Source organism: Pezoporus occidentalis, unplaced genomic scaffold, assembly GCF_034315485.1.
Source record: "Pezoporus occidentalis ecotype Australia unplaced genomic scaffold, CSIRO_AGI_Poc_V1 ctg15, whole genome shotgun sequence".
Classification (NCBI taxonomy): Eukaryota; Metazoa; Chordata; class Aves; order Psittaciformes; family Psittacidae; genus Pezoporus; species Pezoporus occidentalis.
The window spans coordinates 10,218,334-10,239,779 of record NW_026913316.1 but is presented as its reverse complement, the minus strand read 5'-3'; the positions used below and the strand labels follow the sequence as shown (position 1 = coordinate 10,239,779).

Sequence of the window (21,446 nt, the reverse complement as noted above, 5' to 3'; positions counted from 1 at the left end):
TCGGTATGTATGTGAGCTAGAGCTACTCACTTTCACAATCCTGGGGTGGATGAAAACAAGAAGCTTTGAACCCAAGCTTGGGTGCCTTGGGTACCTCTCCCATCAGCATGGACCTCCCAGGCAAGGGGCGCACCTCTTGTTCATGGGTGCCAGAGAAAGCAGACTGCCATTTCCTGGACTACTGCTGCCCTATTACAAGATTATCTCTTCTGTCATCAGCAAAACCAGTGCTATCTGCTGGGAATACTGAAGTAATAAGAAATTAATAAAATATCTAGAATTGTAAATGAATCAAGCTGTCATTCTCATATTGAGAAATGCTTTTATTAAATATTTTAAACTTCTTCATGAGACAAATAATATTGGTGGCTTTGTGCAACACAGTGTCATGTAAAGTAAGAACAATTGATGTGCAAGAGGAGTCGGTATTAAGTTACCCTTCATGTTGTCAGCCAGCCGGAATGATTGCAGATGGAAGAGTCACTTATGATATGCTAAGTGCAGTGCATCCTCAAACAGAGAACTGCAAGCCAGTTTCAAACAAGCTGTCCTCAAAACCAAGAAGAGGACAAATGATTAGGCCTGGTGCCCCAATCACCTGCCAATGTTGCTGCTTTGCTGCCAGAATCCAGGCCATTTACTCTTCATAGTGCATTACATTGTTAAGCAGAGAAATGTTTACCTGGAAACAACACATAGTTATCATCTTATGAAAATAAAATGAACTCTGGATTCTTTAAAAAAATATTTTTTACTTTTCTCACTGCCAAGGAATTCTTCTACATTTTTTTAAATGATTTTATGCTGAGTACTTTAGGTTTCCATTAACAGAAGTCTCAGATGTGGAGATCATAAGGCCCATATGATCATTCTTCTTCTGACAGCAATTTCTGATAGCTTTGTAGATGGCAAAAGAAGGGATAGCCAAACTAGGCACTCCAGCGAGGATTACAATAATAGCATATACCCAACTGGGATATTCAACCTTCTGTGTTTTGGGGAACATCTCCTGGAAGAGCAAACAATAGAGTTATAGAAAGTCGTGAGGAGCAAATACCTGGTAACATGTACATATTCAGTAATTCAACAGATCAAGGATGGAATCAGAACAGTAGCTAGCCACAGTGGCACAATAATTTGCCAATTCCACATCAGTTTCCACATTAGTCTCACCTGGTTTGGACATATTTTTACTTCAAGCTATGGAAAAAAGATGGTGTGAAAGGTGTAGGAGCCAGGAAGGGAGACTCCTCCAGGCACGCTTCCCAGGCTCAAAGTAGTGTGGGGCGGGGGGAGGCTCACAGGCCACCAGGGCTTGGTGGTGAAACAGCCTTTGTGTGGGAAGGCTGAAATCAAAGGGTGCAGGAAGGCTGCAACTTTATTAAGAAGGAATTGAGGTTACCAAGGAAGAGAGAAGAAGGCAGTCCCGCTTCCTCATCTTTCACTCCCTTTCTGTCTCTGTCTTGTGGAAAGAAAAATTCATCTTTACAAATTAAGTGTGCTGCATGACTGTTCCTGCTTTAAGGATGATGACTGGTACAAGGCCAGAGAACAAAAAGCAGAGCTTGACAGGTGGGGAAGTGATGGGGTCCACACTTTTTCTAATATGCCCTTCTCTGTATGACATACAGCCTTTTATTCTGCAAGGCGCAGAAAGGCACACTACCTAACCTATTGCTGCAATTATAATTTAAATTTTGTATGAAAAAAATGGGTGATGAAAATATAAACCTGGATATTAATACTAAGTAATATTTATCTCTTCGGTTGGTGATGAGTAACCAGTACCACTGCCACTCTGTGATTTTAAATGCACCCAGAAACAAGTGCAATATCAAAATGGACTCGCAGCTTTGGTCCTTTGTCAACATAGAAAGCCTGTGACATATCTGACTCTTCTATAAACCCTGCTCAGGAACTGACACCTGTTTCAGACTTGCATGACAACTGGGTTAATGTTTTGGCTTTGTCCCCTCTGGAAAGGTTACTGGCACGTCACCAGACACCAGCTGCAGGCATTGCAATTGAATTTAGGTCTTATTTTTCTAAGGGTTACCTTTTTTTATTACTATATGTGTTGTAGTAAGTCTTTTACTGGAAAACTGTTTCAGATGGAAGCTGCATATAACTGAGTGTGACTCAGATGAAAGAAGAATAGAGAGAATAATTGTACATAATTTTTTTGGTGTTACAAACTTACGTAGCTAGGGTCCCAAACACTGTAGAGCAGCTCTTCATTGACTTTCACCACAAAATAAAAGAGGAAGATAACTAACATAATGAGAGGACTGATAACTCTCCAGGTAGCCTGCCAGAAAATATTGGGCTTGTGTCCAACCATGAACTCAATATCCTTGTTAAACCTAGAAACAAAAACAGGAAGTTCAGGACACTAAAAACTGATCAGGATCAAAGGGTGCCTGCTCATAAACAGGAGACTCCAAACTACCCCTTGCTGGGATTCCCTGGACTTCACAATGTCAGTGTGAAATGAGGACTGATAATAACATCAGGAGTTAGACCTAAGTAGTTCAAATTAAGGTAGAATTTGTTGTAAGTCAGGCAAATTGTTTTTGGAAGTGTACTTTCTTCAAGTAGTCAATGAAGCCCGTGTGAAATAGTTGCTACACAAAACAGTCAATGGAAATGGACTTTCCCCATAACTCATTGCAGTATTGGTTCATAATTTTTTGGTAAGCATCTCAGAGTTGAGAGAGGTACTGCCTGCATCAGTCCTGAGCCAATTTATGACCTCTACATATGATACAGAACCATGTGCATGCACTTCTTGAAAATAATGATTTTGGAAATTTGGACTTCTATTGTTAGTCCTCTTGTCTGCCTTTCCAGCTTATCCCATGGGGATACATTTGAGGGAACAGTTTAGTTGGTCCTATAGCTATGAACAACACACAGAATTCAGTTGAGTCTCAACTACTATGAGAATTTATCTTTTCATCCCTAACTTCTAAGATTTAGGTGTCATTCTTAAAATGCTATGGAGCCCATGTCCTGACTGCAGAGCATGCCCAAGGCGTAGTTCACATGAGTGTCATGGATAACATGTGGGCTCCCCTTCAAACAGTCATCTCTTTACCAATGCCTTTTTCTCAGAAAAAGGTCACAGACGCTCACCTGGAGCAGGTAAGACCACCTTTGGGCAGCCCTGATAAGCTCTGTACTCTAAAAGGGCTACAGCAATGTAGCATTCACCCCATCACTAAAAGCAGCACAGCTGGCACAGGTTCAAGCAAAACCCGTGGGTGACTGAAGTCCCCATGCTTTTGTCATCTTCAGTATGTACTAATTATAAATAGAAATATGGTGGAATTTGATTTATTACATCTATAGAACCTGATAGGGTTATAGGTTGATAGGATAATTACTCACTGCTACAACTGATAAAGTGCTGAATCTATCAGCTTTCTACATATCTTTGTAGCCTTCAATTTGCATCCTGCTATAAAATAGTATCTGCAGCCTGCCTGGAGATCCCTGCTTTGGACAGGGTCATTTAGCAGTCACATTAAATACTCCTGGGACATACCTCTGTTTTAAACTTTCATCTCAGTGCCAATGTATTTGTAATTTGCTCCTGCTAATTAAATCTTTAATGCAATTTTCCTGAGGAAGATTTATTGTAAAGATCACCAGATTTTAAACGCAAATGACCTGCAGTGGCACTAATGTAACTGTTGCAAATACATACATTCTGATGCCTACTTTAAGACTAAATTATCTGCACTCATATTATTATACTTTAGGGCACTTGCTAATGCTTAATATTGTCTTGCAATATCTTAAGGGTGTGTTTATTTTAGCTTGTCATTATAGAGCATCATCTGTTATAATGTATTAATAAGGCGGAAAGCTTTCATGTGCAAATAAAAATCCCTACTGCACTCTTCACAAGCATTTTTTCTTGTTGTTGAGAACTCTTTTGGAAACCTAAATCAGATAAACAACCCTGAACTACAGCTGCGTGATCTCAGTATTTTCTATGACAGAACAATGCATCGAGATGTAGCAAGATTGCAGTTATATAACTAACTGAGTTATGCACCAGTTTCTAGTAACTTTTAACTCGTATTTCATACCTGTCTATTCCATAAATGTAGACGACTGAAAACATCTCAAAAAATGCAATGATTAGCAGGGGAATAGAGCCAGCAAAACTGTCAAAGAGAGCTAGCCAGTAATTGCCAGACTCCAGCACAAAAATTAAAGCTACCAGGTAAGAACCCAAACAAATGAAACCTGTGAAAAGAACAAAACAGCACACTTAGATAAGGAAAACAAAATAAAACAAGTAAGATATTTTTGCAGTATCTAGAAAGCTTTATAAGTAACTTTTAATTCAGTTGCAGCCTGAATGTAACCACTTAATTTTTCATGGTACTCTGAGGAGGTCTGCTTCTATGAAGTAAAATGACAACTCTCCTAGCATTGCACAGGTGGGAGATGCTGCAAATAAAATGGGAGACGGATGAGGAGACAGAGCAGGTCCTCTTCCTCCATTGGTTGGGCAATGTTGTCCTAGGAGAAATCATGCCTGGGTGAAGGAGTCAGATCCTCCAGATTCCCACTGGAGGAGATGGTAATCATCATGAGCAGGCTGATGGGCAAGCCACAGCATAAGCAGCTCTCTGCAAGGCTCTGAAGCAACCTCACAGGAGCTGTCCCACTGGGGGACATGAGAAAACCATCAGTTGGTTATCAGGTCTAGGTTACCTATGTCTGAAGACCATGCCAGATCAGCAAACAGATGGCTGGTGGGTTGAGTTTTCAGCACACAAGATATTCCCTGGGGTGGTCATTGAATCATAGAATAGTTTGGGTTGGAAAGGACCTTAAGATCATCTAGTTCCACCCCCCCTGCCGTGGGCAGGGACACCTGGCACTAAACCATGTCACCCAAGGTTCACTTGTCTCCAAAAAGAAACACTCACAGTTAGAAAGCTCCTTAGGCACTTTTGGGGTTATAATCTTAAGATCTTGTAAAGGTACAATCACACCTTCTATGTTTCCAAACATAGATGACAAACCCAAGCAGAAGAGCATAATGAAGAAGAGAATGGACCACAAAGGTGAGATAGGCATTCTGGTGATAGCTTCCGTGAAGACAATAAAGGCTAGGCCAGTTCCTTCAGCTCCCTGTGGAAGATTTCAGAAGCTCCAATGTTAGGCTCATTAACATCACACAGCACAGACATTTACATTGGTATTCACTATACTTGGCATATGCTACACCACACCACAATACTTAGGCTTTTGTTTTCACAAAGACCTCCTAATGCAGCAGTATGTTTTCTGTAATTATAATACGAATTCTATTTCATGAAATTTCATGGACACCTATTTTCATCTGCAATTCATCACCTTTTCATCCAAAAAACCCTGTGCAACCCTTTGATTCTTCTTGTGACTTTTTAACCCCAGTGTCCAGATCCATTCTTTCTGTGTTGTGACACGCTCCTACTGACTGGGACAGGGCTTGCTCCATCTGCTTACTTGCTCTGGGAGTCTCTTCTGTGGTCATCCTGTCCCACCACAGCTGCAAACAGCTAGTTCTAGAGAAATGCCTGCTGCTATTTGACCAGCCTAGAACACTTGTGGTTTTAGTTGCTAGTCTGACATGTTGCCAGTACCTTTCAGAGGAATTAACAGTTTATAGCTTCAAAAGAGAAATGTGGTAAACAAAAGTAATCCTTTAGTTCAAGAGTGTTCCAGGCCAACTGCAATCAATCAGTGCAACTATATAAAAAACAACCTCAGAAGAAAAAGCATTAGGCAATTAAAAAACTGGTGTGTTCCTGCTATATTTATGGCATTGATATGAGTGGGGGTATTAAACTTACATCATTCAAGAAACTTTCTAGATCACAGGTTTCAAACTTCAGGCTTGCAAAAGTCATTGGATCAGTCATGTTACATAGGTGCTGCATTTGTTCAAAGTTATCTTGGGTTACATTACCTTCTGGCAAATCAAATGCATTCATCAGAGTAAGAATATTTCTGAAAAAGTGAAATACAAGTAATTTGAAATTATTTATTTGTGAGCATCCTCAGGATTTATTTTCATCACCAAGCGAGTTATTGAGAGCATGATGTCAAGATCAGACTTTGAAACTGGAGAGTCCAGTGGTTGCATGTGCAATTCTTTCTTTCTTCTTCCATGATGAGTCTGACTGAGCGTCTTTCATGGGACAGATGACAGCTAAATGGATGGATGCTCTAGGGACCTGTGCAGAGGTTACGTGACCATCTTTGCACTGCAGGCGAGGCCCCAGTTACCAGATTGAGCAGGTTCTGGGAATGTGTAAGGTGTCCACAGGTAAGCATCATGCACTTTTACAGCTGACCGTGGAAGAACTTGACTGGAACCTACAAGGTCTGGCAGCCCCAGTTAGAAGGGGATCTGAATTGCTCTGGTAAAATTAGGTACCTCTGATAAGACCTAAGCATTTAAGCTCTTTGAAAGGCAACCTAAATATAGAGCTAACACAAAGGCCAGGGAATATTGAATTCATGTCAGCTCAGCAAACATCAGTTATTGTGAATTCAGCGTTGGGTTTGTGCGTTTTGGAGGTTTTTTTTTGCAAAGCTTCTAGCCAATTTTCCAGTGATTGGTGGAGCTCCATCTAATAAATTAGAATAGAAATAATGTAATTAATTAATTTGGGTAATTTCCCAAGGGAATATGCGGAGCCATTAGCAGTACCTGAGGTGCCTACACTGTCATTCAGCTGTGGCTGGGACTTTGCAGGACTCTAAGAACTGCCTAGACATGGAGAGCTCTCATAAAATGGGCAGTGTTTCAGTGTCTCATTGCAAGTGATCTCCAAAGCAGAACCACATAGTTTGGCCAAGAATATCGGAGACCTTTGAGGGTTTGACATCAACCTTAGTAGATGTAGCAGCAGCAGCCTAATATCTATTTCATGTTTTCTTAAGTATGTGGTGTAAAACTCATGTTTTCACAGAACTAGTTTTGTTGAAACTTTTGCCCTATGAGGTTAAAGAAACACATTTCTTCAGGACATGCTGTTTCATACACATTGTTGCACAGTACTAATTTTTCACATTTACCTCCAAAACTATAGCTATTTTAGCATGTTTTAGAGAAATAAGATATCACAAACAATCGGACTTTATGTAGGTAGAAATTGTTACAATAACTGCAGTTATATTTGAAAGAATTGTTTAGAAAAAACCCACATTAAAATGTGGAATACACTCTTCTATGTTATTTTTCAGAAATGTTGGGGAATAATGCAAAATATGGCCGCGTATGCAACATTTATGTAGAAAATCAGGTGGCTCAAACAATTACCATTTTCTATGGGAACGGTACCATTTGATTTGAACTTTTGGAAGTAATACGTAGTCTGATACCATGTAGGTCAAGAGCTGCAATAATTCAGAAATCATAAATCTGGGGAGGGGGGGGTTGCAATAACTTACGTGTCAAAACAGTCATCATATCTTTCTGTGGCTCTGAATCCAATGATGGAGTATACAACAGTTGCTGCATAGATGGATGTGAAACCATTGATCACTGAGATAATCAGAGCATCTTTCTCACAGTTATTGCTGCAATGCAAAGAGATGAAACAATGGGTTTCAAGCACATTCCCAAAATAAATACTGAAAACTGGCTACCAAGACTAACCAGAAAAGTAGTCTACAGATGCATTGGTACATCAGTATAGTCTCTAAGAGTATATGAACTCTGTTAGAGAGAGATTTAGTGAATTAAAACTTGGTGACTTGACCAGTTTAACAGACATGGGTTTGGTTGGTTGATTTGGTTGGTTGGTTGTCATTTTTTTCTTGAAACAATCCTGTTCATAAGTAATAACTGCCTGAGTTGTTTCCATGTCCAGGTCATGGAAAGTAAAACATGAACAGCAAAAAATATGCCTCTTCCTTTTCATGCCTGTCATACGTGTCTGCAGACACACATTGCCATGGACTGTATTTTAGGTGCTGGGGTATTCTGCTGCAAGGTGAAAAATTTGGGTTTGGATGCAGGCAGTCACAAAGGAAAATTGAACAAAAGTTTCCATTGCAGTTTGGTATGGTGAAATTGAAGTAGCCAAGAGCATTTAGGAACAGTTGTGTTTGACTGCTGGACAAAAGATGGCTCAAAATGTCCTCAGGTTTTGGAAATGGGATGGAACATTTTGCTGATAACATCAGAGAGAGAAACTGTTCCATTGTAAAAGTTTAACTGCCTTATAGAGACTTCTCTGCTGCGGGCACTTCTTGCCAGTGTATGTATCTATGTTAAGACAAAAAAATTGCAGAGCCAGAAAGAGACTTTCATCTGAGGGAGAAGATGAAGAATCAATATTAAATTAGTTAATGGTTTTATGAGAAGGCTGTAAAGCTGTAGATGTCGCATTCCTCTTGGGCAAGAGATTACTATTGAAATTAAGTTGATGTCATATTTAATTTCCTGATCACCTTTGAGAGGAGGAGAGAAAAGACAAGCCTGTCCAGCCAAGACCTGTGACATTGTGGCCCGTCTGCATTTGTAGCATTGCAAATAGGTCTTTACTGGGTGGAGAGCACTGAATGGGAATTCCTTGCTGTATTCTTGTGTCAGCTTTCCCACTGTCACATGAGATTCTCAATAACAGGCTTGATAAAAAGATTTCTTCCTTTCAAAGAAATTAAGATGCTCAAGCTCCTCCTTGTTATGAATGACTGAATCTTGAAGCACTGAAACCTCATGGTTTTCCTGGGATGTTTATACTCCCAAACCATCCATCAGCTGGTGTCGGACTGCAGATAGCCCAACTCCACTGTGTAATGCTGGAACTCGCATTGGGTTTTTTCTTATATCTCCGTGGGAATGTAATGACTTTCTGCAGTTTCCTCCTTAAGCTGTGAATGACCAGGCATTGAAGGAGCATAGCCTGGTCCCATGTAATGGGCAAAAGTGGAAGTTTTTCACTTGAAAGAATGAAATATTCATATAAAATTTGGCTTTTGCCTGGCTACTTACTGAACAGAGTTGTAACTGGAGAATGAAATAAGGCCTCCAAAGGCCAGGGAGAAAGAGTAAAACACCTGAGCACCTGCATCCAGCCACGTCACTGGGTTAGCCAGCTCGGTTACCTGAGGCATCAGACATACAGCTTTAAGCATATGCAACATTGCTATTGTGACCGAATATGAGGGATTTAAAACAACGATTAAACCAAGAACATTAGCCATGCAGAACTCACCATTTTTGAAGAATATCAACAAACAGGTTGATACTTTGGTGAAACTTGGATGTGGGTTTTTTGGCTGTTGTTTTGTTTTGTTTTTCAAAAGAAAACCTATCTAAGTTTTATACAAGTATTTTGAAGATAAACATATTACTTTCAACAGCTGACAGCTTCCTTGCCTGTTTCCAGAAAAGGTGTTTATTATTTAGCATTAATAATGACCATTCAGGGATCTTCTCATGGAAAATTAAGCCCCTTTTATTTTGTTTAAAAACTGTTGTATATTTAAACCATTCTCTTAGGTCTTTTGTCCATATAAGCTGCTCTGATTAGAAGGGTTCTACTCCCACTAAATGATTTGTGCTTTATAAAGTTAGACTTGTCCTTAACAGGAATACAGGAAAAGCAAGCAAGCCCCCTTAAGGCAATCCCATTCCATTGCTCTGTGATGATCCTTCCATTTTTATAACAGATTTTGCTGAGGAGTGGAGAAAGAGAGAGAGAGAAAATGCCTGTGTGTATGTATACATTTTACATCTGATGCAAAGGATTCACCTCCCAGAATCAAGATCTTAAAGGTGTCTGAGTGATAGAAAAGCACCGATGGGGGCACTAATTTTCAATCAGTTGTTAATTACAGAGAGAACTACATCGTGTTCACTAAGGGACAAACCATGCAGTGACTTACATTTGGGGTGAAGAGATACACAATTCCATTGGTGGATCCTTTCAGTGTCAAGCCGCGGATTAAAAAAATGGTAAGCACAAGGTATGGAAGAGTTGATGTTACATAGACAGCCTACAAAAGGAACGTTTAAATAAAACACTCCAATAAAACAGAGCACTGGAATACAAACAGCACTTCAGGGAAGAAAGGGGGAATAAATACGGTACTGTGACTAACAATAATGGCAAGTTTTAAGTGAGTCACAATTAGCATACTAAAGAAAACTATGTCCAAGGGAAACAGTATGTGCAGAACGTTTTAAGAATAAACGTTTACAGTTAAAGTGCTCTATTTAAGACAAATCCCCATTGTTGATATTAAAATCAGATCACTCAAAAGCAGCATAAAATATAATCTACACAGTGGAATCAGGTTGGTGCTGCCAATGCAAGTATGGGCTCTTAGGCTTCACTGGGCCTCAGAGCATTGATCACAGTTTTAGAGAGGTAATATTCAGGACTAGCACAAACCCAAATAAATGTGTACATGTATGTTTTGAAGAGAATGGCCATAGCAAAAAGACAGAGTTCCTCAATCCTGCATTTAAGATTAATATTAATGTTAAGGTGGTGATACCTAATGAATGTTTTACTAGGACCTACAGGGACAAGGAAGTGAAACTGCTGTCAAAAATCTCCACATAATTCAAATAAAATCAAATTTAGCTTCCTTCTTAAAAATGCAGTCCTAGTGATCACACATGAAGTTTTAGATGTGCTTTTACTCAAGAAACAGGTGGTTTCAACAGTATGAGTCAGTCTGTATGAATCAGGAATCACAGCAGCATAATGGATATCATCTCATAAATAACAAAAAACAGAGTACCTTTCCTGATGTTTCAATTCCTCTGATTGTGCACACATACAGTACACCCCATGCACATGTTAAACATAACAAAAGCCACCACTGTATAGTGCCTGAATCATCAATGGAAGTGGAGATGTTCAGTGTTTCTCTGTACCAGAAATAATCTACAGGAGAGCTCTTGGCACACTCTTCTATGTAACCTGTAACCACAAAATGGTTGTCATTCTCTATGGTTTTTTATTTACTTGAAAAAAAAGAAGGAAGTTAAATAATAAACACCAGTGCTCTAAATTATGCCACCTAATGCCATTGAATCTGTTGTTGCCAAATTTCAGAGTCTTAGAGGTTGGTTTCATGGAAAAATAAGAGATTTAAAAGAGAATTGTTTAACAGGGATTTTAATACAGATTTCATTGTTATTTCTATTAATGCAACCATGAAGATAAAATCTATGAAGCTCACCCAAAGTCTTTTCTATCTTTATGTTTTTTTTCTTTTTTTTCTACAAAACTGTGAGGTTAGAAACCGCTTGTGCCAAAGAAACACTGGGGAGGATTTCTGAGTATAAATGTATGTGCATTGCATGGATTTTTATGTTAAGTAGAAGAAAAACAGTTAGGCTGATGTTTTCCTATGATTGTACACTTCCTAGCAAAAACCAACCAACTTTGGGATTTCCACATGCATCCTGGTTTTTCTTCCCTGATGGCGTGTGAGGACCTGCCCACAGTTTCCTGCATCCAGGCAGCTCTTCCCCTCCCACACTTCCTTCAGCTCAGCAATTCCTTTTCTTTCTGTTTTATGGGGCACCATTCAAGATGTTGTCAGCTCAGGTTGCATTCCCAGCTCCTTGGAATGTGCTGACCTGTGCAGTATTCTGCCCTGGCCTGCTCTTATATATGGCTTTTTATACCTGTTCTGGGAGGAGAGGAGCAAAGCTCTCTGAATTGCTGTTCACTGACCCACCAGGAAAGCCTGCTTCAGTTTCATGTCAGGCTTACAATGGAAAACAAAGCTGCTATGGACTGTTGCTATACTGAGACATACAGGTGTTTCATGTGGACTATGCTTTGTAATATTTTTTTCCCTTTTCAGTATGCTAACCGAGGGTTATTGGTGAAGAGATGGATGAAACACACTGTCTAAATCTGGAAAATGCTAATGTTTATGCTAGAGTTGCACTCTGTGAGTATTCTGTGCGTGAACATCTGTCAAAATCAGCCCTGAAGTTTCATATAAAAAGTCAAAGTTTGTCTCAAAGATTAAGCATTGGTCGCATTTCATAGAATGTGAAATTTTACAGAACACAAGTATTAACCTAGCACATTGTTCCTGACAGGGCTGGCATGCCTTACTGTTGTATGACAGAAAAAACTCAATTAGGCTAATTGCTAGAAACAGAGAAATGTGCTGTGTGATGAAATACAATATCTCATAAAATATACCTGTTCTGTTGGCATTGAGAGGGCAGCTACTCCAAGGCAGGGGGTCTTGGAAGGAGTTGAAGAAATACCACATTACCCAGGCAATAATAGTGTTATAATATAAACCCACCAGGAGGGATACAAACATTGCTGCTATGCCTGAAGAAAATAAATCAGGACACTATGTGAGTTTCAATACTCTTGTCTTCAAGACATATCAAAACATATAGTATGAGCCTCAGCCTTTCTGTGCTCTTCTCCCTACCATAATTCCAGGGTTTATAGCCTTTCCCCTCTCCTCTCTTTATTTTGGATTTAGATTTAATCACAGTAAATTTGTCACCTAAAGGTTGGACAGGTGAGTCCTACATAGACGTATAGCCTAAAACTACTCTAGAATTGAAGCTGGCAGCCTTTTAGAAGCCACAGTGTCACGGCGGAGGTCAGCATACGTGTTGTTGTATAGGATGGATGGCTGCCAGGAGACACAGTCTGTGAAAAGGTTCAGGGTTCAAGCTGGTACCTCTCTTCCTCCACTTGTAATCAATCTCTGCTGACCCCTCTGGCAGAGGAGTTAGCAGTATTTGTTAGCAGTAAATGCTAACAATTAGCTCCTGTAGGCTCTTAGTTTCTAAAGAAGTTTGAAAAATTCCAGATGCAATGAGCAACTAAGTTTTGTAACTGATTTACAGGTCTGGTGGATGCCAACAGCCATCATAATGGTTGTGTTTTTTCCCTTTCAAGTGTGTGGTAATCATAAAATCACAGCATGGCTGAGGCTGGACAGGATCATTGGTCCAACCCCCTGCTCAAACAGGGCTGCTTACAATCAGTTGTCCAGGACCATGTCCTGGCAGATTTTGAGTATCCCCAAGGATGGAGATTCCACAACCTCTCTGTGAAACCTGTGCCAGTGGTTGGTCACCCTCCCAGTGTTTCGTGGTGTTCAAATGGCACCTTCCGAGTTTCTTGTGTTACGAGTTGTCTGTGGAATGTTTTATGCTGTGTACATAATGTGGCTTTAACTGCATTGTTAGATGGAGTGTTTGAATACTCAGAAGTCTAGTACAAATGTGAAGAAGTTCTGCAAAGTACTGTGTCCATGGCTTTTGACATGGTACCTCTCTCAAATGTAGGAAAATAACATTACATGGAACTAAAGTCTAGTAAACTAGCTTAAAGAAAGAATTAACTATTATTTATCCCTAGAACAGTTACAGAATAAAGTTTTGGCACACTTAAACATTCAACCTAATGGTAAAAATGGTGAATATCGATAATACAAAAAATATCTCTCTTAAACACAAAATCTGTCTCAAATTCGAGAAAGGTTTTAATTGGGCCCACAGTACCTGGGAATGTGGACACTAAATTGTTGTAGTGCCTTGTTATTATTAGTTTGACCTCTCAATGGAGAGTTAGTAAGAAAAAGTAATAGATCCTAGAATCTCTTATGGCACGCCAGAATAAAGTCCTGAAGATTTGCTTTTCCCATTATGAGTTCAGAGACTTATGCTTTCTCGGTTAACTTTTTGTATCCTCTTCAGACTTACCAACCCCTTTCAGGGTAGGGTGGATAGAGCTCCAGACACCCACACTGCCTCTCCTCAGCCTTTGGCCAATGGCAAACTCAAGGTGAAGCAGGGGGATACCCTCCAAGACTAGCAAAATCAGGAAAGGGATCATGAAAGCTCCTGAAATGGAAAAGAAAGAAACAAAATATTCCTATCAGTGAAGTACTGCAAAAACCACAGACATGTAGGGCTTTTGACATAGCAAGCGACTTGAAAGCATACCTGTGGAAACCTTTTCTGGTTTCTGAGCAAGGCTTTCGCCTGATTGCCCAAGCATGGGACTTGATTACAGATGTGGTTTCAGGTAGGAATTCCTATTCTTCCCAAGTGACAAACATAAACAGAAATTATACAGCCCCAAGGTTAAGCTTTGAAGAAACCCCCTTTGTGTTGCAAGCGGAGGAAAGGTAGCTGCTTTCCTGGAATGACTTCCTTTTCTTTCTGCAAAGGATTCAGGTGTTATAACTGTGAATCATGAAAAGTATTTGAAGTATTTGAATGAACTGATCAAATGCCACAAATGATTAGTCAGGAGCCTGGACTGTCTGCATAAAGTAACCAGTAACTTCCTGGCAGCAGCTGCGTTCAACAGCCTTTATGTTTGAGTAGAAGAGTTCTGAAGTACAGGGTTCAAACCTTGATAATTATGACAAGGCTGATTGGTACAGGACAATTCTAAATTATTTTTTTTTCCTGAATAAAGTGTATCTAAGACCTGGGAGATAACATTCCACACCAGAATGCCACAGTGCAGATGCTTTTATACTGCTACTTACTAGAATTATGGTTATCTGTCATTGCAAAAAGCCTTTAACTTTCTAATTATAGGTAGTACATAAACTCAGCGCATAAAAATGCAAACCAGCATGTGAACATTTCCTGCTTGGGTACTTGCTGACTTTTTCCTCATGTGTGAAATGAAAATCAGTTAGCGAGGAAAAGAGGAAAGTTGAAGAATGGAAACTATAGTTTGGAATTCAAGGCAGTTGAATGGCTTTTGGAAGAGCTGAACTGCATACTTGTCTACTCCATGGGGTATCTTATGATGTTGTCTACACCAGAGTTTTAGAAATTATCATTACAGCAAAGTCTTCATTTTCTGTGTATTTCAGTAGAGTCTGCTAGAACCAATATGGTTATACCAAGTGGCCACTATTATAATGAAACCAGCCAATTATACTTTCTGCTTTCCAATCCTATGGAATTCAAGTAATGTTAGCTACTCACCTGTCTTTCACTGACATTTTTAAGGTTTGCTAATCAAAATCAGTAGTTTTGAATGCATAAAAAGCTATTAAAAATGCTGAGCACTTTGAAAATGCACATGCCACACTTCAGGTTGAATGATTAATCACTGATGCACCAGAAAAGACATTTTTTGTTGACGCCAGTTGGCAAAGGTAGCTGTATGGGCATGCTATTCTCAGACTTGTATAAAGTATGCCATTTAGCAACACAGAAACTTCTTACTAAAAGTTTAACACCTTATAAAATCAGTGTAGCTCATCTTGCCTGCATTAAAAACTGGCTATCACTGTGAAAATGGAGACTGACAAACTGAAAAGGTTTCAGAGGAGAGCCAGAAGTATGACTGACTTGGGAAATTTTTTATTAGTTAAAAACTGAAGGACTCATTATGAATTGTTATTTGTAGAGAAGTTTGCTAAAATTCCAACTTTGCTGACTCTTCCTTTATTTCTCTTGTGTCAATCTATCGCCTCAGGAAAAGGATTATATGGGTATCGCCACCAAAGAGGACAGTATCCCGTTTGTTTTCTTTCACATTCACTTTTCCAGATACCACGTAGTCTTTACAGGAACAAAAGTCTTGCATTAATGGGGAGCAGCTACCTTTTGGATCTAGGAGCCTCAAGCTGATGTTCTCTGATCTCGGAGGAAAGTGGCTGCTTTGCAATGCCCCAAAGGAATGAAGTATGGTGGTCAACCCTAGATCTGAGGAAACTGAACTCTAGTTGCAAATTCAAATTTAGCACTGTAGTCTTAGCTGAGGTATCATTACAAACAGTATCAGTGCTAGAACAATCAGCTCCTTTCTGGATACGTATTTTCAGATAACAAACACGAAACATATAGGGCAATTTTAGAGGGACTGGGATATCTTCCAAAACAAAGTTCTTCCCTTCTGTCTTCCCACCGCTCCAGGGTCTTCAGCAGGTGGGAACTGAGCAAGCTGCTGCATGGTGCTTACTCGCCAGTGGTTTAGGGACTTGCTTAGCTGCGCTGGAACATGCACTGACGTGCACATAAGGGTCCCTCTTCATTTGATTAGACATGCAGTGCATGCAGATTTGGCTTCAAAGAGTTTGTTCTCTACTGAAACCCCTCCTTATTTCTGTGAATAACACTTCTCCCAATTGTCTTATTCTTGCTGTTCTAGAAAACAAGATTTTGAATGTACATGATGAGTGCCCTCTCACTGTTGATATGTCCCACTACATCCCAATGGCTTCCTTTCTATGTGGAAGAGCCAGTGGGAACAACCTCCACACACATGGCCTCTGGCCTTTCACAGAAAGTTACTTACCACTGAATGGAGCTGCAAGCTGCCAAAAATATGTCATGCTCTCCAATCTCATGTCAGGCTGGCACACATTTTCCCTCATATCACACTCTGTCCAGGAGCTCTCAAGAGGGTAAGATGAGATAAGGGCAACATAATTGTGTTTATACCAGCGATTTTTAGTTCCAGAGCATTCCCTGTTTCAAGCACAAGACACCTCCTAAGAGTCTGAAACCTGACCCTACAGAATTCGTATGGCTGCTCCATTTGGATCTTTTCTACCTTCCCTCTTGAATGCTGGATATGCCTCTGCTGTACTGCAATCTCACTTATCTCTACTATTGCTGAGAAAGGTAAAGCCCTTTCTCAGAAATAGTAGTAATTGAGTCCAGAAGATGGATCTGTACAGCTACCTGATTCAAGTACTCCTCATTTGCACTCAGGGCAAGTCCTTGTCCCCCTTTGAAACTTGGTTTGCAGTGATTTTAGATCATCTATTGAAATGAAGAGTGTACCAGCAGTCAGTTCTGCTAAGGTGCATTGCTTAACCATTTTTGCTCCTATTAGAGACGTCACTTTTTTCATCAGGTCACAGTAAGATCACATAAGGACTTCATTAGAACTTCCCCCCCGATCAAAGATCTTGTTGCGTAAAGAAATGCACATGCTTTATAGTCCTTTCAATCTGTGACCACTTGTTTCTTATCATACCTGTCAAAGAAAAAATGGGTTTGGTGCTTACCACCTCTGTTAGCAGAAGGAAAGGAAGATCAGCATTAAAAGCATTTCCTTTAGAAGGCGTCAGCTTTCCACTTTCGGTAAAAAGTAGTTGATATTCGAATGATAAAAAGTTGATATTCGGATTTGGGCTTCATTTTTAACTTGCTTAAGACATTCTTGCAAACCTTAAATGCAAAGCACACCACCACTCACACAGCTCTTGCAGTCTGTGTAGACATGATGCTTCACGCTCCAAGGCAGTGAGATTCGGCAACAGCTCTGTCCCTGCACCATAACACTCCCTGCTTGCAGCACACTGCATCAAATTTGCTGCAAGGCTTTCAGAACTGAACCATATTTTGTGTTGAACATGCTGTGAGCACTCTATTAGCCTCAGGGGATTTCCTGAGGCCTTGAGATACTTAGATATATTTATTATGATGTCATAAAACCAGTATTTAAGCATGACACATCTTTAAAAGCAGTCAGGTAAAGGGGCTCCATGGCCTTCCTGTGCAGCCATGGAAAGGGGGAAGGATGCCCTCATGGAGCCATCTATCACAAGAAAAAGGTGTGCTGTCCAAGTGTGTGCTCACAGCTCCCAAGCTTTCTCATTACATTACAATCACTGGGAAATAAAGACCGGGTTCTGGGATGGATACAAATGGAGAAGGTTTATCTCTGTCCTTTTGTTACCACAGATACAAACTATGTGGTGTGTGTATACACCTGAACTGCATGATCTATACCCCTACACAAACATATAAAACTAAAACATTTCTAGCTACCACACTATACATGGTATTGTGTAACTGATGTGTTAAAAATGCAGTGTGTGCCATGTCAGAACTGAGCAAATAAGTAAAACCACTAATATTTAGCTGTCGGAATATGGTAGGTTTGCAAGAGAAATAAAGTGGCAGTTCTGAATTGTGTATGCCGCTTCTCCTCTTTCTTGGGTTCTTTCCTTTACAGGATTCAACTCTAACAGCCAGCTCAGAAATCCAACTCTGCTGTATTTTCTGTTTCTCTCAATTTCTCCCCTAGCTTACTGAAGGAAGCTATAACGGAAAAATGGTGATAACGACTCTGCAAAGCTGCTATACAGGACATTAAAAGAAACAATGGTTTTTAAGCTGTCACAATTTCATGAACCTAACAAGTAAACCAATGCTCTGAAAATAAGTGCTGTACAGATGTATGTAAACAGTGGGCAGTTTTCCAGTCTGAAAACCTTTCAACTGGAATATTAGATTCTAACCATGTTTCAGTGCTGCATTTCAGAACATATAATATTTGGTTTGAACACCTGTTGAACATCTATTACTCTCTCTTTAATATAAGAGTTTCTAATGTGAAATTGAAAGAAATATTACTGTTTTCACATAATTTCTCATAAAGAGAAGACAGGTAAAATTCAGACAAAAATGCTTTTCTATGCTATCATATTCTTAGACCTGAACTGTAGTGAGAGTGCCGAAACCAGCAAGGAACTGCCAATGCCATTAGTGCTACTTCATTCAGTGTGGTATGAACAGAGATGAACAGGTTCTCCCTCACATAGTGGCAAGGTTTAGTGCGGACAAACGCAAGCTGAAGACTTAAATACTTCTATTTTAATCAACAGTTTAAACATTAAACATACATCCTCTTTTTCATAATACTAATCAGGTATGGAACAAAATGTTTAACACTTGATTAAATGACATGTTGCTCAATAAAGATTAAACAAAAGCTATTAAGCAATGTCAGAGAAAGCTATCAAATGAAAGGAAATGTCTATCTCATTAAGCTGGTGAAAGCACTGTGGCAAACACTGGCTTTTATGTTGTGTGTATATTGAAATCTAGTTCACTTGTGGTAATGATACATTTTACAACTTTCAAGACATAGAAAAGATAAAATGTGCTTTATTCTACTAACTTGGACTGGGGTAAATATATTTTTTTCAAAAAGTATAGACTCATAATCTGTGACAACAGAAGTGGCCAAATTATGTAACAACTGATTTGTTTTTGAAAGGCAAGCTAGCTGTAAATTCAGTGTTCTTAACTACCTTCACTACAGTCTATTTGCAGAGAAAAGAAATCCACCTTCCTTGAAGTCCAAGTACTACAAGGATAAATTTTATGCTACACTGTAGTCTGGCTACGTTTCCTGAGGAATATAACATGTACAAACACTGATTCACAAGGTAAGTGGACATCTAGCCTCATTTAGGAGTGTCCTTGCTGAAATACTGACTAGCTACGTCTTTGCTACCAGACCTGACCAGCGCTAAATGACTCCAAATGCTCATCCATGTAACTCTTATTTCAAAAAGAAAGAAGTTAAGATAGCAAAGCCAACCCTTAGAAATTAGAAACTGTTTTCATGAAGTTGTCTATGCAGCCTTGATTCTGTATGCACCTTAAGAGACAACCTCTAATTATGTGATCACAAAGACTTCTTATCCTCTGCAGGTATTTACTGTGTAGTAAATAGCTGTATTTTTTTCTATTTCCTAAAGCACGGCCATAATCCACCATAAAATCCAAAGTGAGCTTTAAAAGTCTATAAAACAGTCATACCAGGGACAGACTGAGGTGCAGCATAACCCCCATCTCCAGTGAAACAGAGCAACAGCAGAGATTCCTGCTGCTCTGCATCCAGGATTCAGTGAAGACCTTGTGGTGTAGTACCTTGAAGACATGAAGTGTGAAGACATACACCATCCAGGGTAAAGACACTGGACAGACTGGGGGAAAATGGAGCTTGCTCAGCTCACGCATGAGTTTGGTGTATATGCTTTGTAATAGACTGGAAGAAGGTTGTGGTTTTCCCCTACTCTGTTACAGAGACGCGTCTGGGTCCCTGAGTGTTCCACACAAGTGCAAAGATGAATGAATCGTCTTGGCTACCATGTTGAGTGGAAAATACTAAAGCAAAACTTTCCAAAATGTCTACTAAATACATATTTCCAACTGGAGATAGCTGAACCCAGACTTCAGAGTGTCTTTGCAATAAAAGCCACAGGATAATGAGAAAGAAAAATAATTTCTGCCAAAGGATAAATTGAAACACAGTACTGACAGACACACACAAGCAATTCATAAATCTTCATTGACATCAGTCACAAAACCATGATCCACGCCAAGTTCTTTGTGTTTGTTGGAAGTTCATTTTTCAGCTGCATTTCATACAGCTAGAACATGAGGAAAGATAGATAGAAAAGCAGGAAAGTGACTATAAATCAACCCTGGGAAACTGGGCATGCCCACTTTCTAAGTAGAAGAAGTTGAGAAGTCAACAAGTGCCATGGATTTTGGAGGCATACATTCAGATTTCAAATGACTTAACAACACCAGCTGCTAATACCATGTCCTTAACGTTAACTGCTTTCACACTATTACTCCTATCAAAAATTACACACACTGGCCCTACAGCTGATACACAGATCAGTCCAAAACCTATGAAAGCACCATTATGAAATGATCATTTGGCACCGTGACCAGAATCATATTCCCAAGTAGTTTATTAATACTTTAAATAAACATTATATATATATGTATGCATGTAAAGTAACATTAGTTTTAGATAAAGAAAATACATTATGTACATGGCAGTGCAAGACTGATTTGATCAGTCCTGCATCCTGAAATAAAACCAGTCCCTTCCTTTTTCTCCATCACTAATGTGACTTCAGTGGATATACATAACGTGGGAAATAACCTTCTATACGTGAACATCATTATAGGAACTGACCAGGTCTAAACATATTCCACTATTTGTTTCCCAAAAGAGATTAAACCTAGTTTATAGACAAAGCCAGTTAAGATATATTAAAGACCTACCTCCTCCGTGACTCTGACAGAGATATGGAAACCGCCACACATTTCCTAAGCCCACGCAAAACCCTACACATGTCAGCATATACTGAGCCTTGTTATCCCATTTTGGTCTGGTATCTGCCTCTTCCTTCTCAAGGACCTCAAGTTCTTCAAGGGAAGGTATCCTGTCCTCCAGGCCAGGATTGGGCAACTGTAGCTTCACCATGCTTTTCAATTTCTTGACCAGAAATGCTGCCCCAGCGAGGAGACAGTGAAACAGGCAGCTAGGTAGAAATCTGTGCAAAAAGAGATCATCTATTTGCTGTCTTCAGCTATATATAATGAACCTTTGGCACTAGACTTGAAAGTGCAGGCTTGTGGTAAAAACAAGTGTCAGCAAATCATTCGATTGACTAAGTCAGCTCTGACACTTATTAATGCTTTATCTGTCAAGGTTTTATGGAACAGTCTGTTCACCTAGTAGAAGACATTGATTTCAGCTAATGTAATTCAAGAGCTAATTTGGCTATAAACTGTAATCACCTATAAGGTTATGAAACATCCCTTGCCACTCCCCTGTTTAAACTCACTTAAATACATATATAGCCCTAGCAAATATGGAGTAAAAAGATTCCACTGGCCT

The 21,446-nt window shown here is 39.6% G+C and overlaps 1 protein-coding gene across 1 annotated transcript; it reads right to left on the bottom strand.

The window, feature by feature from the left end:
• Window positions 1-302: 302 nt before the first annotated feature.
• On the bottom strand, window positions 303-21,138 carry LOC134159737 (sodium-dependent neutral amino acid transporter B(0)AT1-like). The gene is made up of 12 exons (XM_062611011.1): window positions 20,828-21,138; window positions 13,733-13,873; window positions 12,201-12,338; window positions 10,774-10,955; window positions 9,910-10,020; window positions 9,014-9,126; window positions 7,465-7,593; window positions 5,859-6,015; window positions 4,950-5,154; window positions 4,098-4,257; window positions 2,201-2,363; window positions 303-1,009 (listed from the first exon to the last, which is right to left on the bottom strand). Exons 1-12 carry the CDS (start codon window positions 21,027-21,029, stop codon window positions 800-802), a joined length of 1,911 nt encoding a protein of 636 aa, XP_062466995.1. The 5' UTR covers window positions 21,030-21,138; the 3' UTR covers window positions 303-799.
• Window positions 21,139-21,446: the final 308 nt, after the last annotated feature.

Excerpts from the sequence above, each read along its gene's own strand:
- LOC134159737 (XM_062611011.1), bottom strand. The coding sequence starts at position 21,029 with ATGGTGAAGCTACAGTTGCCCAATCCTGGCCTGGAGGACAGGATACCT. Across the intron at positions 12,339-13,732 it reads CCCTACCCTGAAAGGGGTTG|GCATAGCAGCAATGTTTGTA; the intron begins GTAAGTCTGAAG and ends TATTTTCTTCAG. Across the intron at positions 1,010-2,200 it reads GTGTTTGGGACCCTAGCTAC|GAGATGTTCCCCAAAACACA; the intron begins GTAAGTTTGTAA and ends TTGCTCTTCCAG.